The 22,949-nt window shown below is 63.0% G+C and overlaps 3 protein-coding genes across 3 annotated transcripts; 1 reads left to right on the forward strand and 2 right to left on the reverse strand.

The window, feature by feature from the left end:
* Positions 1-717: 717 nt before the first annotated feature.
* On the reverse strand, positions 718-5,287 carry OVOL1 (ovo like transcriptional repressor 1). Its single transcript, XM_034071685.1, has 4 exons — positions 4,475-5,287; positions 2,692-2,838; positions 2,003-2,267; positions 718-1,365 (listed from the first exon to the last, which is right to left on the reverse strand). The coding sequence occupies exons 1-4, from the start codon at positions 4,502-4,504 to the stop codon at positions 1,070-1,072; spliced, it is 738 nt and encodes a 245-aa protein (XP_033927576.1). The 5' UTR covers positions 4,505-5,287; the 3' UTR covers positions 718-1,069.
* A 5,673-nt stretch (positions 5,288-10,960) lies between these two features.
* Positions 10,961-15,870, forward strand: ZFPL1 (zinc finger protein like 1). Its single transcript, XM_034071846.1, has 8 exons — positions 10,961-11,029; positions 12,574-12,681; positions 13,272-13,383; positions 14,118-14,311; positions 14,575-14,629; positions 14,725-14,820; positions 15,227-15,341; positions 15,708-15,870. Exons 2-8 carry the CDS (start codon positions 12,580-12,582, stop codon positions 15,868-15,870), a joined length of 837 nt encoding a protein of 278 aa, XP_033927737.1. The 5' UTR covers positions 10,961-11,029; positions 12,574-12,579.
* Positions 15,871-16,358: 488 nt separating this feature from the next.
* LOC117437476 (EGF-containing fibulin-like extracellular matrix protein 2) lies at positions 16,359-22,778 on the reverse strand. Its single transcript, XM_034071847.1, has 12 exons — positions 22,726-22,778; positions 22,237-22,321; positions 22,095-22,143; positions 21,166-21,303; positions 21,070-21,132; positions 20,455-20,574; positions 19,964-20,080; positions 19,256-19,375; positions 18,380-18,496; positions 17,903-18,035; positions 17,221-17,404; positions 16,359-16,580 (listed from the first exon to the last, which is right to left on the reverse strand). Exons 2-12 carry the CDS (start codon positions 22,315-22,317, stop codon positions 16,359-16,361), a joined length of 1,344 nt encoding a protein of 447 aa, XP_033927738.1. The 5' UTR covers positions 22,318-22,321; positions 22,726-22,778.
* Between the last annotated feature and the right edge of the window lie 171 nt (positions 22,779-22,949).

Genomic DNA, 22,949 nt, shown 5'->3' on the forward strand with positions numbered 1-22,949 from the left:
AAATGGGGGTACAATTGGAGGTCCCCCTGTTTGGCTGTTCACCCCATTTGGGGGTCCCTTCACACTGGGGGCATCCCCAGCCTCTGCCCCCCCTTGACCCCACTCCCTTTATTAACCCTGTCCCTGCCATGCTGCCTTAGGGGGAACCCGGATTTGATGGGGGGGGAGTGTTGTTGCCCCTCCCCCCCTTCGTTGCTGCCAAACGCCCCTCCCCCACCCATGGGGGGGGCAATGGGGGGGGGGGAAGGTGAAGCCTGTGACCAAAGGGTGGGAATGACACTGGACGATGGGAACAAACCTGGAAGGGGGAGGGGTGAGGGTGAAGCCCCTTCCCCCCCCCCCGGTCTCCCCTTCTCCCACCCACCCCCCATTGCACTGGGGGGGGTCGCGGGTAATAAAGACTGGACTAACACATGCACCCTATGGGGGCTATAGGGGCCTATGAGTCCTGTGGGGTGTCTGTAAGGGGCTATAGGGGGTCTATGGGGGCTACAGTCATATAGGAGTTCTATAGGTGTCTCTAGGGGCTATGGGATGTCTGTAAAGGGCTAAAGGGACTAAAGTGGGGTTATATGATGTCTAGGTGTCTCTAGGGTCTATGGAGGAGGCTATGAGGTGTCTATGTGGGCTATGGGGGGGTTATAGGGGGTCTATAGGAGTCTATTGGGGTTATAGGGGGTCTATAGGGGTCTATTGGGGTTCCACAGCACCAGAATCTCTTTTCGATCTCGACCTTTATGGATACACGGGGGGGGGGGGCGGGGCCAGCCGGGGAGGGGGTGTGGTCAGCTCCCCACGGTGGGCGGAGCTTCCCTTTGGGGGCGTGGTCTGTGCCTGCAAGCCCGCCCCCGGGCGGTGGGGCTTAACCCCTATTGGTGGGGCCCCCCCCTCCCGAGCCCCCAAGTGGGCGTGTCCTGCCCCACGCAGGGGGCGTGGCTTGCGCCACGTGGGCGTGGCCTCATCGCGTCCCCTACCGCAGTGTTGATAGCACTCATACCCCACATAGAGGGTCTCGGGGGGGGTGGGGGGGGGAGGAGGGATCCCCCCTTTCCCTCAGCCCCCCACCCCATCAAGGGGGCGGAACCATGCGGGGTTGGGGGGGGGGTCCGGGGGGGGGGTTGGTGGCCGCTTTGCGAGCCAGCTTGGCCAGGAGGGGGCTGTGGGGATGGCGCTGGCGCAGGTGCGCGATGTGCCCGTCCTGGCTCTCGGCTGTACCCCCGCACTCCTCGCACACGTAGAGCTTGGCTCTGCGCTCCTTGTAGGCATAGCGCTGAGCCACACCGTGGATCTTCTTGAGGTGCGACTCCAGCGAGCAGCGCTGCGTGAACGCCTTCTCACACAGGCTGCACTTGTAGGGCCGCACGCCTTGGGGGGGGGGGGGGAGGTGAGGGGGGGGGGTTTCCTATAGGGAATGGACCCATCTCCATCCCATCCATCCATCCATCCCATCCCATCCCATCCATCCATCCCATCCCATCCATCCCATCCCATCCCATCCGTCCATCCCATCCCAACCATCCATCTCCATCAGACCCCCATCCCCATCCTATTCCTGTCCCCATCCTCATCCCTGTCCCATCTCTGTCCTCTCTTCATCCCATGTTGTCATACCACATCCCAACCCATCCTATCCCATCCCATCTTTGTCCCCATCCTTTCCTTGTCTCCATCCCATTCTCCTTTTCTGCATCCCATTCGCGTTCCTAGCCCCAGAGCCATGGAGCCCCCCCAAATATGAGGTATTCTCAAAGCCATGGGCCACCCCCAGACCCACAGAGCCCTGCACAAAGACTATGGTGTCCCCAAAACCATGGTGCCACCCCTAACCCATGGACCCCATCCCTGCCACCATCCCATCCCCAACCTCCTTCCACCCTCCTCCTCTCTCACATCCACCTCACCTCTATCTTGTCCCTATCACATCCTTATCCGTATCTCACCCCCCCCCCCCCCATTCCCGACCCCATCCTGACCTATCCCCCCCTATCCCCCCCCATCGCACCGGTGTGGGTGCGGACGTGCCGCTTGAGGTCGAAGGTGTCATTGAAGCCCTTGCCGCAATAGGGGCAGAGATGCCGCTTGACTTCACTGTGGCACTTGAGGTGCCGGTTCAGCATCCGCTGGAACCCGAAGCTCTTCTGGCACACGGGGCAGGAGAAGAGCTCGGGCCCCCCCGGAACCCCCCCGGCCACCGGGACCCCCCCCGGGACCCCCCCGGCCATGGGGAGAGCCGCGGGGATGGGGGCACCCAGGGGACCGGGGGGGACCTGCCAAAGGAGGGGACAGGGGTGTAAGTTGGGGGGGATACACACACAGTCACGGTACCCCCCCCCCCCCCCCCCCCCCCCGGGGTCCTCACCCATAGGGACCCCCATAATGGGGACACTCAGCCTTAGGGACCCCCCCACATTGGGTCATGAGGAACCCCCCAGCCCTCAGTTATGCGGACACCCCCTACTGGGGCTCCCCACTACCAGTTATGGGGATCCCCTCACTTTTGGACCCCCAGTCATGGGGACACCCCCCCCAAGGATCGAGACAACCAGTTCTGGGGACCCCCCCACATCAGGACACACCATATTGGGGACCCTCAGCCTTAAGGACCCCTCACCTCGGGGACACCCCCATCACCTTCCCCACCCTCCCCCAACCTCCAGGACCCCTCCACATTTGCCCCCCCCCCCCCCTTACCTTGCCCTTGGGGTGCAGGAAGGGGCCGGGGGGGGCGCGGGGAACCGGGGGGGGCAGCGTCATGTCGAGGGGGGACACGGGGGATGCGGGGGCCTCCCCCAGGGTGGGCTCGGGGTCCCTGCGCAGGGGGCAGCCCCCCCAGGAAGACTGGGGGGGGAGGGAGAGAGGTGAGGGGAGGTGCACCCCCAAATAGCACCCACATTGGACCCCAATGGGACCCCTCCAGTAGGGACCCTGTAATGGGGACATCCTTAATAGGACCTACCCAATAGGTGACCCCCTCTAATGGGGATCCTGTAATGGGGAACCCCCAATAGGCAGCCCCTAATGGGAGCCCACAGTGGGACCCCCCCAGTGGACACTCTCACAATAAAGACCCTGTAATGGGGACCCCCTTAATGACCCCCCATAATAGACACCCCGAAATTGGACTCCCCCAAATGAGCACCTCTAAAAGTGACCCCCTTAATGCCCCCCACAATGAGCTCCCCCAAATATGACCCCCAATGGAGACCTCCTGTCCTTTGACCCCGCAATGGGGCACCCCCAAATGTGACCCCCCTGATATAACCTCCCAATAGGTCCCCCCCGTTGCAGCAGGACCCAAAGGGGGTTCCCCTATTCTCCACACCCTCCCCACCCCCCCCCGCCTCTTTGGGGTTCCCCCAACCGGTCTAACGGCTCTGGCCGCGACACCCCAAATTACGGGGTGTCACCCGCGTGGGCCCTGGGGGGGGACACGCCACCCCCCACACCCCTCCCGCACTGCCCCGGGCATCCGGACACCCCAATTCCCCCCCCTTGAGGTCCAGACACCCCAAACCCCCACCCAAGGCTTTGGGGGTGCCCAATGGGTTTTCGGAGGGCCTCATGATTTGGGGGTGCCCCACGGTTTAGGGGTGGCACCATGGTTTTGGGGGACACCATAGCCTTTGTGCAGGGCACTGTGGCTCTGGGGGTGGCCCATGGGCTTTGAGAATACCTCATATTTGGGGGGGCTCCATGGCTCTGGGGGTGCCTCATGACTGGGGGTGTCCCATGGCTTTGGGGGTGCCCCATAGCTGAGGGTGCCCTATGGCTTTGGGCCCCCCCCCCCCGGGGTGGTGTCGGCCGCGTGGCTCCAGCTCCACCCGGGCGGGGCCGAACCCCAACTCTGTCATTATGGGGGTTAATCATCACCCCGACGCTTCCTGGGGCCCCCCCACAGCCCGGGGGGTGCACGGGGTAAACAGGGCCCCCCCCAGAGACCGAGGGTCCCCCCATAGAGCCGGAGCCACCCTTGGACCCTCCCAACATATTGGGGTCCCCCCAAAGCCTGGGTACCCCCAAAGCCTGGGTACCCCCAAAGCACCCCAGGTACCCCCAAAGCTGGGGTCCCCCCACACCTCGGTCCCCCCTCAACACTGTGATCCCCTCGGATGCCTCAGCTCCCCCATTACCCATCTCCCATTGGATTCCTGGGGCCTCTCCAAAACATAGGGGTCCCCCCAAAAGCCTGGGCCACACTCAAGACACATGAATCCCCTCTGGATGCTGCCATCACCCCAAACACCCAGCTCCCCCCTCCAACACTGGGGTCCCCCCAAATCATGGGGCTCCTCAAATACCTGGATCCTCCACAAACACCAGGACCCCCCCAAAACATCCGGGTCCCCCCAGTACCCATCTCCCAGCACTGGGTCCCCCCCAGACACTGAGGTCCCCCCTGGATGCCTCATTCCCACAGTTCCCATCTCCCCCCAAGATCCCTGGGTCCCCCCCAGATCCCTGCCCCCCCCCATACTGGGCACGTAGATCTCCGCACGCTGCTCATCCGGGAGCTCGCTCCAGTTGCGCTTGGCTGAGGCCACACTCGGCTTCTTCACCAGGAAGGCACGAGGCATAGCTTGATCCCAACGGATCCCGATGGATCCCAATAGATCCCAATGGATCTTGATGGGTCCCGATGGATCCGAATGGAATGGTGACGTTCCAGCCCTGATCCCAGTCGGGATCACTAGGGATTCACCAGACGCTGATGGATTCCCAGCGCTTGAGATGGAAGGTGGGGATGGATCCCAGATCCCTGCTCAGTTCTGAGCCCAGAACATGATTATTAGGCTAATAAAGGTGCCAGATCCCAGGTCAATGTTAGTGCTGGATCCCAGCTCCAGGCTTGATTTGGTTTTGGATCCCAGATTCCTGCTTGTGATGTTGGATCACAGATTCCAGCTCGATCTTGACACCAGATCCCAGCTGTTTGCCCAGTTCCAGCACCAGTTCCCAACTGGAGTTCGCTGCCTGCTCCCAGATCCTCACTCCCGGTACCGGATCCCGGTTTTCCAGCCGCTTCTGTCTCCAGATCCCAAATCCTCTCTCGGGTTCAGCATCAGGGACCCCTTGACCCGTTCCCAGCTCCCGGCTCGGTCCCACTTCCAGCCCGTGCTCCTCCCGTCCGGTCTCGGCTCCGGTTGTCACCGTTGTCCCCGCACCGCTGCCCGGCTCCGACTGTCGCTGGTACCGGTTGCCGTCGGTTGTGTCCGTGCCGCTGTGTTCGTGCCGCTGCCGAGCGTCGTCCCCCCGGTCCCGCCCCGGGAGGTGTTGCCGGTGCCGGGACTGGTGCGACCGGTTGTACCGGAGCCGGTGTCGGAGCCGGTCGGTCGGGCGCCGCGTTGGGAAATAACGGGGGAGCCCAACCCCGGCCTGGGGACAGCGGGAGGGGGACACGGGGATATGGGGACATGGGGACACAGGGACACAGGGGATATGGGGACATGGGACACGGGGACACAGGCAGGACATGGGATATGGGGACATGGGATATGGGGACACAGGCAGGAGGGATGTGGGGACATGGGATATGGGGACACGGGGATAGGGGGACATGGGACACGGGGACACAGGCAGGACATGGGATATGGGGACATGGGATATGGGGACACAGGCAGGAGGGATATGGGGACATGGGACACAGGGACACAGGGGATATGGGGACATGGGACATGGGGACACAGGGGATATGGGGACATGGGACATGGGGACACAGGCAGGAGGGATGTGGGGACATGGGATATGGGGGGACATTTGTGACACAGGGGACATGGGAACATTGGGATGGGGGACATGAGGGATCCCCCCTTTGGGGGGTCACAAAGTCTCTTGTTGTCCCCTGGGTGTCCCCCTGACGCTGTGTCCCCTACGGAGTGTCCCCCTGTCCCTATATGATGTCCCCTATGTGGTGTCCCCTGTCGCTATGGGGTGTCACTCTGTCTTATATGGGGTGTCCTGCTGTCACTATAGGGTATCCCTCTGTCCCTATGGGCTGTCCCTGTCTATATGTGGTGTCCCCTGTCGCTATGGGGTGTCACTCTGTCTTATATGGGGTGTCCTGCTGTCACTATATTCCATCCACTGTCCCTATGGGCTGTCCCCTGTCTCTATCAGTGTGCACCTGGCCCTATGAGGAGTTCTTGATGAGGTGTCCCCTGTCCCTATGGAGTGTCCCTGTGTCCCTTATGTGGTGTCCCCTTCGTAGTGTTCCCTACATAGTGTCCTCTGTCCCTATGGGGTATCCCTGTGTCCCGTATGTGGTGTCCCCTATGTAGTGTCCCCTGTCACTATGGGGTCTTCCTGTGTCCCCTATGGGCTATCCCCCGTCCCTATATGGTGTCCACTGTCCCTATGGGCTGTCGCCTGTTTCTATCGGTGTGCAACTGGCCCTGTGAGGAGTCCCTGATGAGGTGTCCCCTGTCCCTATGGCGTATCCCTGTGTCCCCTATGGGGTGTCCCCCTGTCCCTATAGGGTATCCCTCTGTTCCTATGGGGTTTTCCCTGTCCCTATGGGCTGTCCCTGTCTCTATGTGGTGTCCCCGTTCCTGTGTCCCCTATGGGGTGTCCCCCTGTCCCTATAGGGTATCCCTCTGTCCCTATGGGGTTTTCCCTGTCCCTATGGGCTGTCCCTGTCTCTATGTGGTGTCCCTGTATCCCCTATGTGATGTCCCCGTTCCTGTGTCCCCTATGGGGTGTCCCCCTGTCCCTATAGGGTATCCCTCTGTCCTTATGGGGTTTTCCCTGTCCCTATGGGCTGTCCCTGTCTCTATGTGGTGTCCCCGTGTCCCCTATGGGGTGTCCCTGTCTCTATGTAGTGTCCCTGTCTCTATATGGTGTCCCCGTTCCTGTGTCCCCTATGGGCTGTCCCTGTCTCTATGTGGTGTCCCTGTATCCCCTATGTGATGTCCCCGTTCCTGTGTCCCCTATGGGGTGTCCCCCTGTCCCTATAGGGTATCCCTCTGTCCCTATGGGGTTTTCCCTGTCCCTATGGGCTGTCCCTGTCTCTATGTGGTGTCCCCTATGTGGTGTCCCCGTTCCTGTGTCCCCTATGGGCTGTCCCTGTCTCCGCTGTCCGTGGCCCCTCCCGTCCCGGGGGGTTCCCTGGTCCCGTCTTTCCGGTCCCGGTGGCCCCGGGGGGGGCCGGGGGGGGCCAGGGGTTGACGCGGCGGAACCGGCCGGTCCGGCCCGAGAGGGAGCCCCGCCCGGAGCGGAGGGACCGGCGGGGCAGGGCACGGGACGGGATGGGGACCATAGGGTGGATATAGGGAGCAAGGGGCTATAGGGGGGCTATGGAGTCTGTAGGGGGGCCCTATGGGGCTACGGGGGGGGGGTGTCTATAGTGTCTATACGGGAGACCATGGGGGGAGCTTATGGGGGGGTCTGTGTGGTCTATAGGGGTCTTCGGGTGATTCTGTGAGGCGCTGGGGGGCTCTATGGGGGCTCTATGGGGTCTATCGGGGGTCTATAGGGGGTCTATGAGGCCTATAGGGGGTTAATGGGGTCTAAAGGGGTGTATAATGGGTCTATGTGGTCTAGAGAGGGTCTATGGGGAGTCGATGGGGTCTATAAGGAGTCGATGGTGTCTATGGGGGGTCTGTGGCGCCTGTGCCCACAGCCGAAGGGCCAGGAGGGGACACTGGTGCTGCCCTCTTCAGGGCACAGCTGGCATCGCAACGATGGCACCCGCCTACCTGTCACTCATACTCATGAATATGCAATGAGACTGATCGTTAATAACTGAGGAACTCATGAATATGTAATGAGGGGTTGGCTGTTTATGGAGGCCTCATGAATATGTAATGGAGTTCTGGTCTTTAATAGTGTTCACGAATGACTCATTAATACCTAATGAGGGTCTGGTTGTTAATAGAGGATTAATGAGGAGCTCATTAATATGTAATGATGGTACCATGAATATGTAATGAGAGGCTGGCCATTAATAGGTTAATGAAAGCCTCATTAATATGTGATGAGCTCTCAGTTAATGAGACCACTCGTTAATAACGGGTAACGAGAGGTTTATTATGGGGGGGGGGTTACAATGAACCTGAATGGGACCGACCCGGAGCCACCAGTAACTCCCAGTGCCCCCCCCCTTAAAGAGACAGACACCGGTGGTGGTGGGGGGGTGTGTGTCACGTGACACCAAACAGAACACGTCATGTGACGTCAGCCGTGACGTCACAGATCCGATCACGTGACCTCATTCCACCACGAGCCGGAACCTTTCGGCCTCCTCGAACTCCTGGTTCATGGCACGAGCCCAGGCCTCGAGCGCGCCCGGCTGAGGGGGCGGGGTCAGGGGCGGGGCTTGGGTCAGGCCACGCCCCCTCCCAGCCGGGCTATGGGGTCACACAGGGACATTGAGGGGCATATGGACACGGGGGGGGGGCCGGAGTCAGGGGAGGGGCTTGGGGGAAGCCACGCCCCCTCCCAGCTGGGATATGGGGTCACATAGGGGCATGGGGGGGCATAGGGACATTGGGGTCCAGAGACATTGGGGGGGGGCATAGGGACACTCGGGGGCGGAGTCAGGGGCGGGGCTTGGGCGAAGCCACACCCCCTCCAAGGCGGGCTATGGGGAATGGGACCCTTGGGGGGCTATGGGGTCACACAGGGGCATGGGGGGAGTTATGTGGATATTGGGGGGGACATTGGGAGGCCAGAGATACTGGGGGGGCATAGGGACTATGAGGGTATGAGGTTATTGGGGGGGGTACCAGGGGCTGGGGGCATCATGGCGACATTGGGGTCACACAGGGCAATGGGGGGGTTATGGTGCCATGGGGGGGGTTATGGGGTCATGGGGGGGCCATGGGTCACGAGGGGGGGGTCGCTGGGGGGGAGGGGTCACTCACATCAATAGGCGGCAGCTTCTTCTTCTTGCGGCGCTCGGAGGTGGGGCCGATGCCAGGGAGGTCGGAGGGGGGGGAGGGGCAGGGGGGGGCAGAGGGGGGAGGGGCAGGTTGGGGGGGATGGGGGACAGGGGCGGCCCCTCCCCCACCCCCAGGCGGCTGTAGGAGCGGCGCACGCGGGGGGGGATGGGGGACAGGAGAGGGGAGGGGGGAGGGGAGGAGGAGGGGGGGGGAGGGGCGAGTGGGGGGGGGGGGGGGCTGCCGAGGGGTCGTTTTCCTTCTGGCTGCAGAGCTGGGGGGAGGGGTGAGGTCATTGAGAGGTCAAGGAAGGGGGGAGGGGTGGGGTCATTGACAGGTCAAGGAGGGGGGAGGGGTGGGGTCATTGAGAGGTCAAGGGGGGGGGATATGGGGGACACCCCACCCACCCCTCCCCCACTCACCCGGGGGCTTCGCCGCAGGGTCACAGGTCGTGGGGTCAAAGGTCGCTCCGCTGCCTCCAGGACGGGGGAGGGGGCTGAGATCCGCTTCAGTTGTGGAAATGGGGGGCGGATCTTGGGGGGGGGGGGGAGCACCCATGGGTGGGGGGGTCCCGGGTGACGTCATCACCACCCCCCCGCCCCTCCCCCCCCTACTCACTGGGCTGTCCCCGTGGCTCCTGCAGGGGGGGGGGAGGGGCCCAGGGGGGGCCCCCCCGGGGGGCAGAGGCCTCCAAGCGCGGGGAGCGGCGGGGTCCTGGGGGGGGAGGGGATGAGTGCTGACCCCCAAGTGACCCATAGAGCCCCCCCCACCCCATAGATCCTTCCATGACCCCATAGGACCCCCCTATAGCCCCCCCCACCACCGAACCCATTGATCCCCCCCTTGACCAATAGACCTCCCCCTGGGGCACCCAGAGTATCCCCATTCCACCCCACAGAGCCCCCACGTTGCCCTATAGCCCTCCCATAACACCCCCCATGAACCCCCCTAAGCCCCGCCATGGACGCTCCCCCATATCTCATAGCCTCCCATTAACACTGCCCCACTCCACAGCACCCCCAATCCTCATTGCCCTCCCCACTGACCCTACCCCGCCCCATAACCCCCTCCCACCCCATAGCCCCCCCAAGACCCCTTAGCTTCCTCATTGACCCTATCCCACCCCATAAATCCCACACACACCCCGTACCCACCCCATCCCATAGACCCCTCATAGCCTCCTACTGACCCTATCGCACCCCATAGCCCCCCCTCCAACCCATAGCCCCCCATACACCCCCCCACACCCCATACCCACCCCATAGATCCCCCCACCCCATAGCCCCCCCATAGGCCCCCCACACTCCATATCCACCCCATAGACCCCCCCATACCCCATACCCCCCCCATAGACCCCCCACACCCCATATCCACCCCATAGATCTCCCCATCCCATAGACACCCCCATACTCCCTACTGACTTTATCGCACCCCATAGCCCCCCCATACACCCCATACCCCCCCAGTTACCCCATTTCCCCCCCATACATCCCATAGCGCCCCCATTGTCCCTATCCCACCCCATAGCCCCCCATAGACCCCCTCACACCCCATATCCACCCCATAGATCCCCCCATCCCATAGACCACCCCATACCCCCCCATAGCCCCCTACAGACCCCATCCCCCCATAGCCCCCCATAGACCCCCCCACACCCACCCCATAGATCTCCCCATCCCATAGACCCCCCCATCCTCCCTACTGTCTTTATCGCACCCCATAGCCCCCCCATACACCCCATAGCCCCCCTATACACACCCCCACACCCCATATCCACCCCATAGACCCCCCCCATACCCCATAGCCCCCCCATACATCCCATCCCCCCCCATTGACCCCATTGACCCCATGGCCCCTCCCCCCCCGCACCCTCCGGGGTCTCCCCCCCCGATCTCCTCTCGCCGCCTCCCGCCATCGCTCTTCGAACCGCCGGAAGTGACGTCAGGGCGCGCGCGCGCGCTCCGCTGCCCCGCCCACCCCGAGGCATTGTGGGAAGAAGGAGGCCCCGCCCCCTCCGCCGCCGCCATCTTGGGAGTGGCAAAGGTAAACACACGTCAGGGTGAGGCTCACTTCCGGTGGGAGGGGACGGAAGTGACGCCATCGGGAAGCGACGCACCCGGAAGTGGCGGTGCCAGCGGGGCAGCGCTGAGGGAACCGTGAGTGCAACAGGGGCGTCCGGTTAAACCGGGGGGGGGGAGGGACCCATAGAGACACATAGAGACCTATAGAGACCTATAGAGACCTATAGAGACCTATAGAGACTTATAGAGACCCATAGAGACCTATAGAGACACATAGAGACCTATAGAGACCTATAGAGACCTATAGAGACACATAGAGACACATAGAGACACATAGAGACCTATAGAGACCTATAGAGACCTATAGAGACCTATAGAGACTTATAGAGACCCATAGAGACCTATAGAGACCTATAGAGACCCATAGAGACACATAGAGACCTATAGAGACCTATAGAGACCTATAGAGACACATAGAGACCTATAGAGACCTATAGAGACACATAGAGACCTATAGAGACCTATAGAGACCTATAGAGACCTATAGAGACTTATAGAGACCCATAGAGACCTATAGAGACCTATAGAGACCCATAGAGACACATAGAGACCTATAGAGACCTATAGAGACCTATAGAGACACATAGAGACCTATAGAGACCTATAGAGACACATAGAGACCTATAGAGACCTATAGAGACCTATAGAGACCTATAGAGACTTATAGAGACCCATAGAGACCTATAGAGACCTATAGAGACCCATAGAGACACATAGAGACCTATAGAGACCTATAGAGACCTATAGAGACACATAGAGACCTATAGAGACACATAGAGACCTATAGAGACACATAGAGACTTATAGAGACCCATAGAGACCTATAGAGACACATAGGGACTCACAGAGACACATAGAGACCTATAGAGACCCATAGAGACACATAGAGACCTATAGAGACCTATAGAGACCCATAGGGACCTATAGAGACCTATAGAGACCTATAGAGACCTATAGAGACACATAGAGACCTATAGAGACCTATAGAGACACATAGGGACCCATAGAGACACATAGAGACCATAGAGACCTATAGAGCTCCATAGAGACCATAGAGAACCATAGAGACCCATAGAGACTCATACAGACCCATAGAGATCCATAGAGCACAGGACTGCCCTATACAGCCCCCCTAGGGCCCCATAGATCCCCTCCAGCGACCCACAGACTCACCCCCGCTGCCCCATAGAGGACCCAGCACCCCATAGATCCCTACCACTGCCCCATAGAGCCTCATCCGCTGCCCCACAGAGCCCCTCTCCAGCACCCCATCGACCCCTCCAGACCCCCATAGGTCCCTTCCAGTGTCCCATAGACCCACCCCTGCTCCCCCATAGAAACCCCCCCCACACTGCCCCATAGAGCCTCATCTGCTACACCATGGAACCTGCCAGCACCCCACAGACCCCCCCTAGTGCCCCAAAGAAACTCCCCCAGCACCCCATAGATCCCCCCCTATTGCCCCATAGAAACCCCCCAGCACCCCACAGACCCCCCCTACTACCCCATAGAAACCCCCCAGCACCCCACAGACCCCCCCTACTACCCCATAGAAACCCCCCAAGCACCCCACAGACCCCCTCACTGCCCCATAGATTCCCCCCCTTTGTCCCCCCCAGCCCCCCATGGGGCTCTGCAAGTGCCCCAAGCGCCGGGTCACGAACCTCTTCTGCTTCGAGCACCGAGTCAATGTCTGCGAGAGCTGCTTGGTCAGCGCCCACCCGAAGGTACCGGGGGGGGGGCAAGAATGGGTGCACCCCCCCCAGTAATGGATCCCCCCATTAACACCCCCCCAATAATGGATCCGTCCCATTAACACCCCCCCAATAATGGATCATCCCATTAACACCCACCAATACGAGTGTGTGCCCCCCCATAACAGCATTGCCCCATAACAGATCCCCCCCAATACCTGCCCCCCCCCAATACAGGGTCCAACCATTAACAAATCCCCCCCACCAACTGCCCCCCCCAAATAATGTTCTGCCCCCAATACCCCCCTCCCCCAATAACAGGGACCCCCCTAAAAAAATGGGTACCCCCCAATAACACCCCCCAATAATGGGTCCCCCCTATAATGAATTCCCCCCAATAATGGGTCCCACCCCAATAATGGGTCCCCCCCAATAACACCCTCCCAGTAATGGATCCCCCAATAATGGATCCCCCCATAACAGATCCCCCCAATAATGGGAACCACAATAATGGATCCCCCCAATAATGGATCCCCCTAATAATGGACCCCCCAATAATGGGTCCCCCCAATAATGGATCCCCCCCAATAATGGACCCCCCATTAACACCCCCCCCCCCCCAGTGCATCGTCCAGTCCTACCTGCAGTGGCTCCAGGACAGTGACTACAGCCCTGACTGTGCTCTCTGTGGCACCGCTCTGCAGGGCAGGGACACCGTGAGGCTCGTGTGCTACGGTGGGGGGGGCACCGGGGGGGGCACCGGGGGGGGGGGGGTGCCTATGGGGGGGGGTTATTGAGGGGGGAATTAGTGGGGGAAGCCTCTATGCGGGGGGTATAGGGGGGGATGTGTTGTTGGGGGGATGCTGATATGGGGGGGACACATTGGTGGGGGGGGTTATTGTGGGGGGGTGTTATTGGGGGGACCCATTATTGGGGGGGATCCACTATTGGGGGGGGTGTTATTGGGGGGGCCTATTTTTGGGGGGGGGATGGGGGACATCCCATTATTGGGGGGGCATTACTGGGGGGCTATTATTGATGAACCCATTATTGATCTATAAGGGGGGGGCTGTTATTGGGGGGGACCCCATTATTGTTATGGGGGGTGCAGCCTTGAAGCTGCCTTTGGGACTATGTAAAAGGGAGGGGGGAAGAGGGGGCGGAGCCATGGTTCGGGGGGGGGGGCGGAGCCATGGGATGGGCGGAGCCATGATTTGAGGTGGGCGGAGCCATGGTGGGGGGGCGGAGCCACGGTTTGGGGGCGGGGCCATGGGATGGGCGGAGCCATTGTTGGAGGGGTGGGCGGGGCCATGGTTGGGGGGCGGAGCCGGGGGGGGCGGAGCCATGGTTGGGGGTGAATGGGGATGGGCGGAGCCACGGCTTGGGGGCGGATCCATTGTTGAGAGGGGGCGGAGCCAACGTCGGGGGGTGGAGTTTCCCCCCCTGACCCCGCCCCCTCCCCCCCCCAGATGTGTTCCATTGGTCCTGTCTCTCCGCGCGTGCCCGAGCGCTCCCCGCGCGCACGGCCCCAGCCGGTCACCTCTGCCCCACATGTGGGGGGCCCCTGATCCCCCCCCCCAACCTCGAGGGTCCCCTCGCGGCCGCACTGCGCAAGCGCCTGGCGGCTGCGCACTGGGCACGGCCTGGGCTGGGGCTGCCCCTGGTGAGGACCCCCCCCCCCCCGGACCCTTCCATTGCTCAGTGCTGGGGGGGGGTCCTCATTAATGCCCCTTCCCCCCCCGACCCTCCCATTGCTCAGTACTGGGGGGGGTCCTCATTAATGCCCCCCCCCTTCCGGACCCTCCCATTGCTCAGTGGTGGGGGGGGGGGGTCCTCATTAATGCCCCCCCCCCATCCCTGGACCCTTCCATTGCTCAGTGCTGGGGGGGGTCCTCATTAATGCCCCCCCCTCCCCCCCCCCCATAGATCGATGACTTGGAGGAGCCCCCAGAGCCAGACCCCAATGGGGAGAGCTTCAGAGGTGAGGGGGGGGGGAGGGGGGGGCATGACCCCGTGACCCCCAACTTTGGGGTGCCCCCCCCTTGACCCTGCCCCCCCCCATTGCTCTGCCCGCAGACCACGTGACCCCTCCGGAGCCCCCTCCCAGCCCCCCCTCCCCCCCGCCCCACGCTGTGGTTCACATGGCGGCTGAGAGCATCGCACTGCACGCGGGTGAGGCAGGGGGGGCCATATGGGGCTGGGGGTGCTATGGGGCTGGGGGGTGCTATGGGGATGGGGGGGCTGTGGGGTGGGGGTGCTATGGGGTGAGGGTGCTATGGGGCTGGGGGTGATATGGGGTTGGGGGCTCTGTGGGGATGGGGGGGATGGGGGGTGGGGGTGCTATGGGGCTGGGGGTGCTATGGGGCTGGGGGCAGTTGAAGACGTCGCTATGGGGCTGGGGGTGACACTGTGGGGCTGAGGACCTAAGTCTGAGGCTGGGGTTGCTGCTATGGGGCTGGGGACCTCAGTGTGGGGCTGGAAGCCATTCCAGGGCTGGTACCTCTGCTATGGGGCTGGGGGGGGGGGGGTCCTGCTCCCTCTATGGGGCGCTGTGGGGCTGATCCCCCCCCGCCCCCAGGTTCGGGGCCCCGCAAGGTGCTGGGGGGGGCCCGGGGGAGCTGCCCCCCCCCCGACCGCGAGGAGGACAAATACAGGAGGCGCCCGGTGCTGGCCTGGCTGCCCCATAGGCTCCGGTGAGCACTTGGGGGGCAATGGGCACTTGGGGGGCAATGGGGGCACTTGTGGGGTCTATGGGGGGCACACGGGGTCAGTGTGGGGCACTTGGGGATCAATGGGGGCACTTGGGGGTCAGTGTGGGGCACTTGGGCATCAGTGGGGGCACTCGGGGGTCAGTGGGGCACTTGGGGGGCAATAGGGAGCACTTGGGGGGCACTTGGGGCTCAATGGGGGGCACTCGGAGTCAATGGGGGGGCACGTGGGGGGCACTTGGGGGTCAGTGGGAGGCACTTGGGGGTCAATGGGGGCACTTGTGGGGCACTGATGGGGCAGAGCCCCTCCCCCTCTGACCCCTTCCCCTTTGACCCCTCCCCCCCCCGCAGGTGCCGCTTGCGGGGTCCCCCCCGCCCCCCCCTCCTGCTGCTGTTGTTGGGGGCGGGGCTCGCGCTGCTGCTGTTGGGGGCGGGGCTGAGCCGGGGGGTGGGGGGCGGGGGAGGGGACCCAGCCCTGGAGCCGCTGAACCCGCGCGTGCCCCTGGGGCACTGACCCCGCCCCCAATAAACCGGAAACCCCTCCCCCCACCCGGGAGGGGCGGAGCTGACCCTAACCCTAATGGTGCCCCATAGACCCCCCATAGCGCCCCATAAAGCCCTATAGCCCCCCCCGCCCCATAGCCCGCAACTGCCCCATAGCGCTCTATGGCCCTAAACTGCCCCATAGACCACAACTGCCCATAGCCCCCAAGCTGCCCCATAGCACCCCCTAAACACCCAACAGACCTCCCAAACCCCTCCTAAATACCCCATAGCCCTCCATTAGCCACCAATTGCCCCATAGCTGCCCCATAGCCGCCCCATATCCTCAAGCCACGCCCCCCGCCCCTCCCCCACCACACGGGACTCAGTTGAGCACCGAGGAGCCGCCATTGTTTCTTCTCGCCCCTCCCCCCATCGGTGGGGGCGGGGCTTCGGTGGGGGTGGGGCTGGGAGGGGGCGGGGCTTCGGAGGGGGGGCGGGGCTCCGAGGGGGCGGGGCTTAGAACGGGTGCTCCCCCAGGGACAGGTGGAGCCGGAGCAGCGCCAGGGCGGGGCCGGGAGGGGGCGGGGCCTCGAGGATGGGCGTGGTCTCTGTGGGGGGCGGGGCCTCCGGAGGGGGCGGGGCCCCGTGGGGGGGCAGCAGCTCCACGTCCAGCACCACGTGCAGAGGCCCCGGGAGGGGGCGGGTCAGCTCCAGGAGCGCGCTCTGATTGGACAGGTCCTGGGGGCAAGGGGCGGGGTCAGGGCGGCCCCACTGCTGCCCCATAGCAATGACATAGACACCCCATAGCTGCCCCATAGCAATGCCATAGGCAACCCATTGTTGCCCCATAGCAATGCCATAGGCACGCCATTGATGCCCCTTAGGAACACCATAGACACCCCATTGCTGTCCCATAGCAATGCTGTAGAAACCCCATTGCCACCCCATAGCAATGCCATAGACACCCCATTGCTGTCCCATAGCAACACCATAGACACCCCATTGCTGCCCCATAGCAATGCCATAGGCACCCTATTGTTGCCCGATAGCAATGCCATAGGCACCCCATTGCTGCCCATCACTGGCTCAAAGCTGCCCTATAGCAACCCTATAGCTGCCCTATAGTAGCACTATGATTTCTGCCCCATAGCTGCCCAATGATAACTGCCCCATACCTGCACAATAACTGCCCCATAGCTGCCCTATAGCAGCTCGATGATAGCTGCCCCATAGCTGCTCCATAGCTGCCCAATAACTGCCCCATTGCTGCCCAATAACTGCCCCATAGCTGCCCCATAGCTGCCCCATAGCAGCCCCACTGCCCCTTTAAACCCCCCAACCTGCCCCCTTGCTGCCCCCCCCATAGCCCCCCAGGTACCCGCAGGCGGAAGGCTCCCGGGGGTCCCCCGCGCAGGCGCAGTCGCTGTGGGCTCCCCGGGGGCCGCTGGATCTGGAACAGGCCGCGGGGGGGGTCGGGGACGTTGGGGAGGGCCAAGAACCGAGGGAGGAACCATCGCGGGCGGGGGGCGCATGCGCGGAGCCCCCCGGGGCACACGCACGTCCTGCAGGGGGCAGCAGAGCCTCAGTCCGGCCCCCCCCGCACCGGCAATGGGGTCACCCACCCTATGTATGGGCACCGCGCATGCGCCGTAGCCCCCCCCCCCAGTGCACTATAGACCCCCATAGACCCCCAACTGCCCCACAGACACTTCCATTACCCCATAGCCCCCGCAGTGCCCTATAGACCCCCCCATAGACCCCCCACAGTGCCCTATAGACCCCCCCATAGACCCCCAACTGCCCCACAGACACTTCCATTACCCCATAGCCCCCCCCAGTGCCCTATAGACCCCCCATAGACCCCCCACAGTGCGCTATAGACCCCCCATAGCCCCCCCAGTGCCCTATAGACGCCCCCATAGACCCCCACAGTGCCCTATAGACCCCCCATAGCCCCCCCCAGTGCCCTATAGACCCCCCATAGACCCCCAACTGCCCCATAGCCCCTGCAGTGCCCCATAGGCTCCTTCTCCCCACACATAGTGGGGTCAGGTCCATACCGGGGGGTGCTGGGATGGGGCACATATGGGGCAGGGCAGAGCTCGCGGGGGACGCAGCGATGCCCCCCAAAGGTGTTGATGCAGCTCTGGGCCCCCGAGCACCCATGGGTGCCCTCGGAGCACTCGTCCACGTCTGGGGGGAGATGTGGGGCTGTGACCCATGGATTCCTCCATAGAAACCCCCAACTGCCCCATTGATCCACCCATAGAAACCCAACTTCCCCATAGATCCACCCATAGACCCCCAGCTGCCCCATTGATCCACCCATAGAAATCCAACTGCCCCATTGTCCTGCCATAGAAACCCAACTGCCCCATTGTCCCCCACCATAGACCCTGAACTGCCCCATAGATACCACATAGACCATTCCCATGCCCCACAACTGCCCCATAGACCCCCTCAGACCCCCACCTGCCCCATAGACTCCCCCATAGACCCCTATATCCCCCCTCTGCCCCACAGCGCCCCACACATACCCACGCAGGTCACCCCATCCACCCCATAGCCGGGGGGGCAGAGGCAGGTGAAGGCCCCGGGGCTGTTCTGGCAGCGGTGCTGGCACAGTCCGGCCCCCCCCGCGCACTCGTCCACGTCTGCCCCATAGCAGGACCCACATCGAGGTGGGGCAGACCCACAGCAAAGGAGGGGGGGGGACACACGGAGCCCTCAGTGCACACAGGCCCCGCCCCTTCCCCTCCCCCCATCGTTCACCCCATAGAAGCCTTGGGTGGGGGCTATGGGGATGTGGGCGGGGCTATAAGGGTGTGGGAGGGGCTATAAGGGTGTGGGAGGGGCTATGAGGGTGTGGGAGGGGCTATGAGAGTGTGGGAGGGGCTATGAGGGTGTGGGAGGGGCTATGAGGGTGTGGGCGGGGCTATGAGAGTGTGGGAGGGGCTATGAGGGTGTGGGAGGGGCTATAAGGGTGTGGGAGGGGCTATGAGAGTGTGGGAGGGGCTATGAGGGTGTGGGAGGGGCTATGAGGGTGTGGGAGGGGCTATGAGGGTGTGGGTGGGGCTATGAGGGTATGGGCGGGGCTATGAGGGTGTGGGCGGGGCTGTACAGAAGGGGCGGGGCCAATTCAAAGGGGCGTGGCCTATCCTGGGCCTCTGATGCTGGGGTGGGAACGATGGGCGGGGCTATGTCTTGGTGAGGGGCAGTGGCCTTGTGATTGGTGCACGGTCTGTTTGGGGCGTGGCCTATGACACAGGGCGTGACTTGCGGCAGGGGGGCGTGTCCAACGGGAGGGGGCGTGGCTTATGTAAGGAGACATGCCTTATTGCATGGGGCATGGCTTATGGTGGGGGCGTGTCCTACGGGAGGGGGCGTGTCTTGTGACAGGGGGTGGTGCCTACCCTCACATCCGGCCCCATCCGGTTGCAGCAGGAACCCGCTCCGGCAGCGGCACCGGAAGGAGCCGAAGGTGTTGAGGCAGCGCTGGGAGCAACGGGCACCCATGGAGCACTCGTCCACATCTGGGGGGGGGAGGGGTCAAAACTGCCCCTCCCCCACCTCTGCCCCTCCCCCCCCAGCATCACATTGGCCCCTCCCCCACAGTCATCTCTGCCCCTCCCCCACTGTCAAATCTGCCCCTCCCCCACCATCACATCTGCCCCTCCCCCACCGTCACATCTGCCCCTCCCCTACCTTAACATCAGCCCCACCCCCATTGTCACATCTGCCCCTCCCCCACCTTAACATCAGCCCCACCCCCACCATCACACCTGCCCCTCCCCCACCTCTGCCCCCCCCCACCCTCACATCTGCCCCTCCCCCACAGTCACCTCTGCCCCTCCCCCACCGTCACATCCACCCTTCCCCCACTGTCGCATCGGCCCCTCCCCCACTGCATCTGCCCCTCCCCCACCGTCACCTTTGCCCCTCCCCCACAGTCACCTCTGCCCCTCCCCCACCATCACATCCGCCCCTCCCCCACCGTCACATCTGCCCCTCCCCCACATCTGCCCCTCCCCCACAGTCACATCTGCCCCTCCCCCCCCCCCATCACCATGGGTGTCCCCAATCCGGTTCAGGGTGGGGGAGGGGCATGGGGGTGTCCGCACCGAGGCAGGAGCGGCCGTCGGGGCCCAGGCGGAACCCGGGATGGCAGCGGCAGGAAAAGGCTCCAGGGGAGTTGGCACAACTGTGCTGGCACCAGCGGAACCGGCACTCGTCCTCGTCTGCACCGGGGGACATGGGGGATATATAGCATCCCATAGTGCATCCCATAGAGCATCCCATGGAGCATCCCATATTGCTTCCCATAGAACATCCCATAGAGCCCCACAGAGCATCCCATAGAGAATCCCATAGAGCGTCCCATAGAGCGTCGCACAGAGCGTCCCATAGAGTATCCCATAGAGCATCCCATAGAGCCCCATAGAGTGTCCCATAGAGCATCCCAGAGCATCCCATAGAGCATCCCATAAAGAATCCCATAAAGAATCCCATAGAGCCCCATAGAGCGTCCCATGGGTTAGAATCCCATGGCACCCCATAACCACCCCATGGCAGCCAGTGCATCCCATAACCATCCCATACCCCCCCCACTGACCGACGCACTCCGTGCGCTGGTGCCGGTACCCGGGGGGGCAGCGGCACTCGAACCCCCCCGGGAGGTTGATGCAGTCCTGGCTGGGCCGGCAGGGGGGGGGCCCCGAGCACTCGTCCACATCTATGGGGGGGGCATATAAGGCACCGTTCACCCCCCCCCAACACCCCAATAGAGACCCCCCCCCCCACCCCCCATCCCCATTGCTGAGCCCCCCCATAAGTGCACCCAGGAGCCCCCAAGCCCCGCCCCTCACTTTAGCCCCGCCCCCAGCCCATTGTCCCCGCCCATCTATGGCTTACTCCCCCCACCCCCCAGCGCCTTAGCCCCGCCCCCGATTCAGCGTTTCGGCCCCGCCCCTTTGCCTTTAGCCCCGCCCCCATCCCGTTGTCCACGCCCATCTATGGCTTACTCCGCCCCCACCAGAGCATAAGCCCCGCCCCCTACAGCGATCCGGCCCCGCCCCTTTGTCTTTAGCCCCGTCCACAACCTGTTGCCCCCGCCCCCCGCGCCTTAGCCCCACCCCCAATTCAGGATCCGGCCCCGCCCCTTTGCCTTTAGCCCCGCCCCCTTCCGCGATCAGCCCCCGCCCCTTTGCCTCTAGCCCCGCCCCCTGACCTTGGCACGTGCCGTCGGGGGCGGGGCTGAACCCGGGCGGGCAGAACCCGCGGTCGGGGAGGGGCGGGGCCGGGCGCGGAGGGGGCGGAGCCGGACGAGGAGGGGGCGGGGCCAAGGGGGCGGGGCCGATGACGTCAGCGGAGCGCGGCAGACACAGGTAACCCCCGAAGTGGTTCAGGCACTTCATGGCCCCGCGGCAGGGGGGGGGCGGCCCCAGGGAGCACTCATCGATGTCTGGGGGGCACCAGAGAGGGGACCCCGTTAACAACTATGGGACCCCATTAACACCTATGGGACCCCATTAACAACTATGGGACCCCATTAACACCTATGGGACCCCATTAACCCCTATGGGACCCACATTAACCCCTATGGGACCCCATTAACCTCTATGGGATCCCATTAACACCTATGGGACTCCATTAACACCTATGGGACACCATTAACCCCTATGGGACCCACATTAACCCCTATGGGACCCACATTAACCCCTATGGGACCCCATTAACACCTATGGGACCCCATTAACACCTATGGGACCCCATTAACACCTATGGGACACCATTAACACCTGTGGGACCCCCATTAATCCCTATGGGACCCCAATATCACCTATGGGACCCCAGCGCCCCCTATGTGACCCCATTAACCCCTATGGGACCCCAGCACCCCCTATGGGACCCCATTAACCTCTATGGGACCCTAAAAGCCCCTATGGGACCCCAATATCCCCATGGGGGCCCCCAACATCTCCTATGGGACCCCAACACCCCCTTTAGGACCCTTAAAAGCCCCTATGGGACCCCAATATCCCCATGGAGACCCCCAACATCCCCCCTACTGGACCTTAACACCTCCCTATAGACACCAACACCCCTATAGAACCCCAGCCCCCAACCCACCCCCCCCAAAGGGGAACCCCAAACTCGTCCCTATCCCCCCCATTATAACCCAAGGTACTCAGTACCCCCCAAACCCCCTTTAGGGCCCCCTAATTCCCCCCCCTCCTTAAAGGTCTCCCCCACCTTTGCAATGCTCAGTCTCGGGGTCCCATTCGTAACCGTCCGTGCATTCCTATGGGTTGGGGGGGGAAGGAAAGCTTATGAGGTGGGGGGGTCATAAAGGGGGACCCCCCCCATTTATAATGTGCCCCCCCCCCCCCATTACCGTGTATTCCTCGGGCTCCTCCGCATCCGGGACAGGGGCACCGAAGGGAGCGAGGAGGAGGAGGAAGAGGAAGAGCCCCATGGTCCTAAAGGGGGGGGGGATGGTCACATGATGCTTAAAGCACCCCCCCCCTCCCAAATGAGAGACATGGTGGGGGGGTCCGCTTATCCGGATACATTGGACCCACAGGGACCCCCCCTCCCCCCCCAAACGCCCCATTCGGGGCGTTTGGGGGGGGAGGGGTGGTCCCTGTGGGGGGGATGGGTTGGGGGGGGTCCCAAGATGGGGGAGGGGCGGGGGGGGCCCCAACGGCTCCGTTATTTGGAGCCAACGTGGCCCCGGATGAACGGGATGGGGGGGGAGGGGCGAAAACGGCACCGGGAAGTTCCCACGGAGGGGGAGGGGTTAAGGGGGGGGGCACTGAGGTCCCAACCCCCCCTCCCCCCCCCCTTTAAACCGCCCCCTCCCCCCCATTATGGTCCCACTCACCCCGCTCCGCTCCGACCCCCCCCTCCCCCCGCTGAGCGGTGGTAGGACCCGCCTAAACCACGCCCCCTTCTAGATAAGCCACGCCCCCTTCACTACATAAGGCTCCATGCCCCTCCCCCAAGCCACGCCCCTTTAATCTCATTGGTTCGATACCACCCCAAAGCTCCGCCCTCTCCCCCATAAACCACGCCCCTATCCTCCATGACACGCCCCCATCAAGCCCC

The sequence above is a fragment of the Melopsittacus undulatus genome, chromosome 22 (assembly GCF_012275295.1).
Source record: "Melopsittacus undulatus isolate bMelUnd1 chromosome 22, bMelUnd1.mat.Z, whole genome shotgun sequence".
NCBI classification, from domain to species: Eukaryota; Metazoa; Chordata; class Aves; order Psittaciformes; family Psittaculidae; genus Melopsittacus; species Melopsittacus undulatus.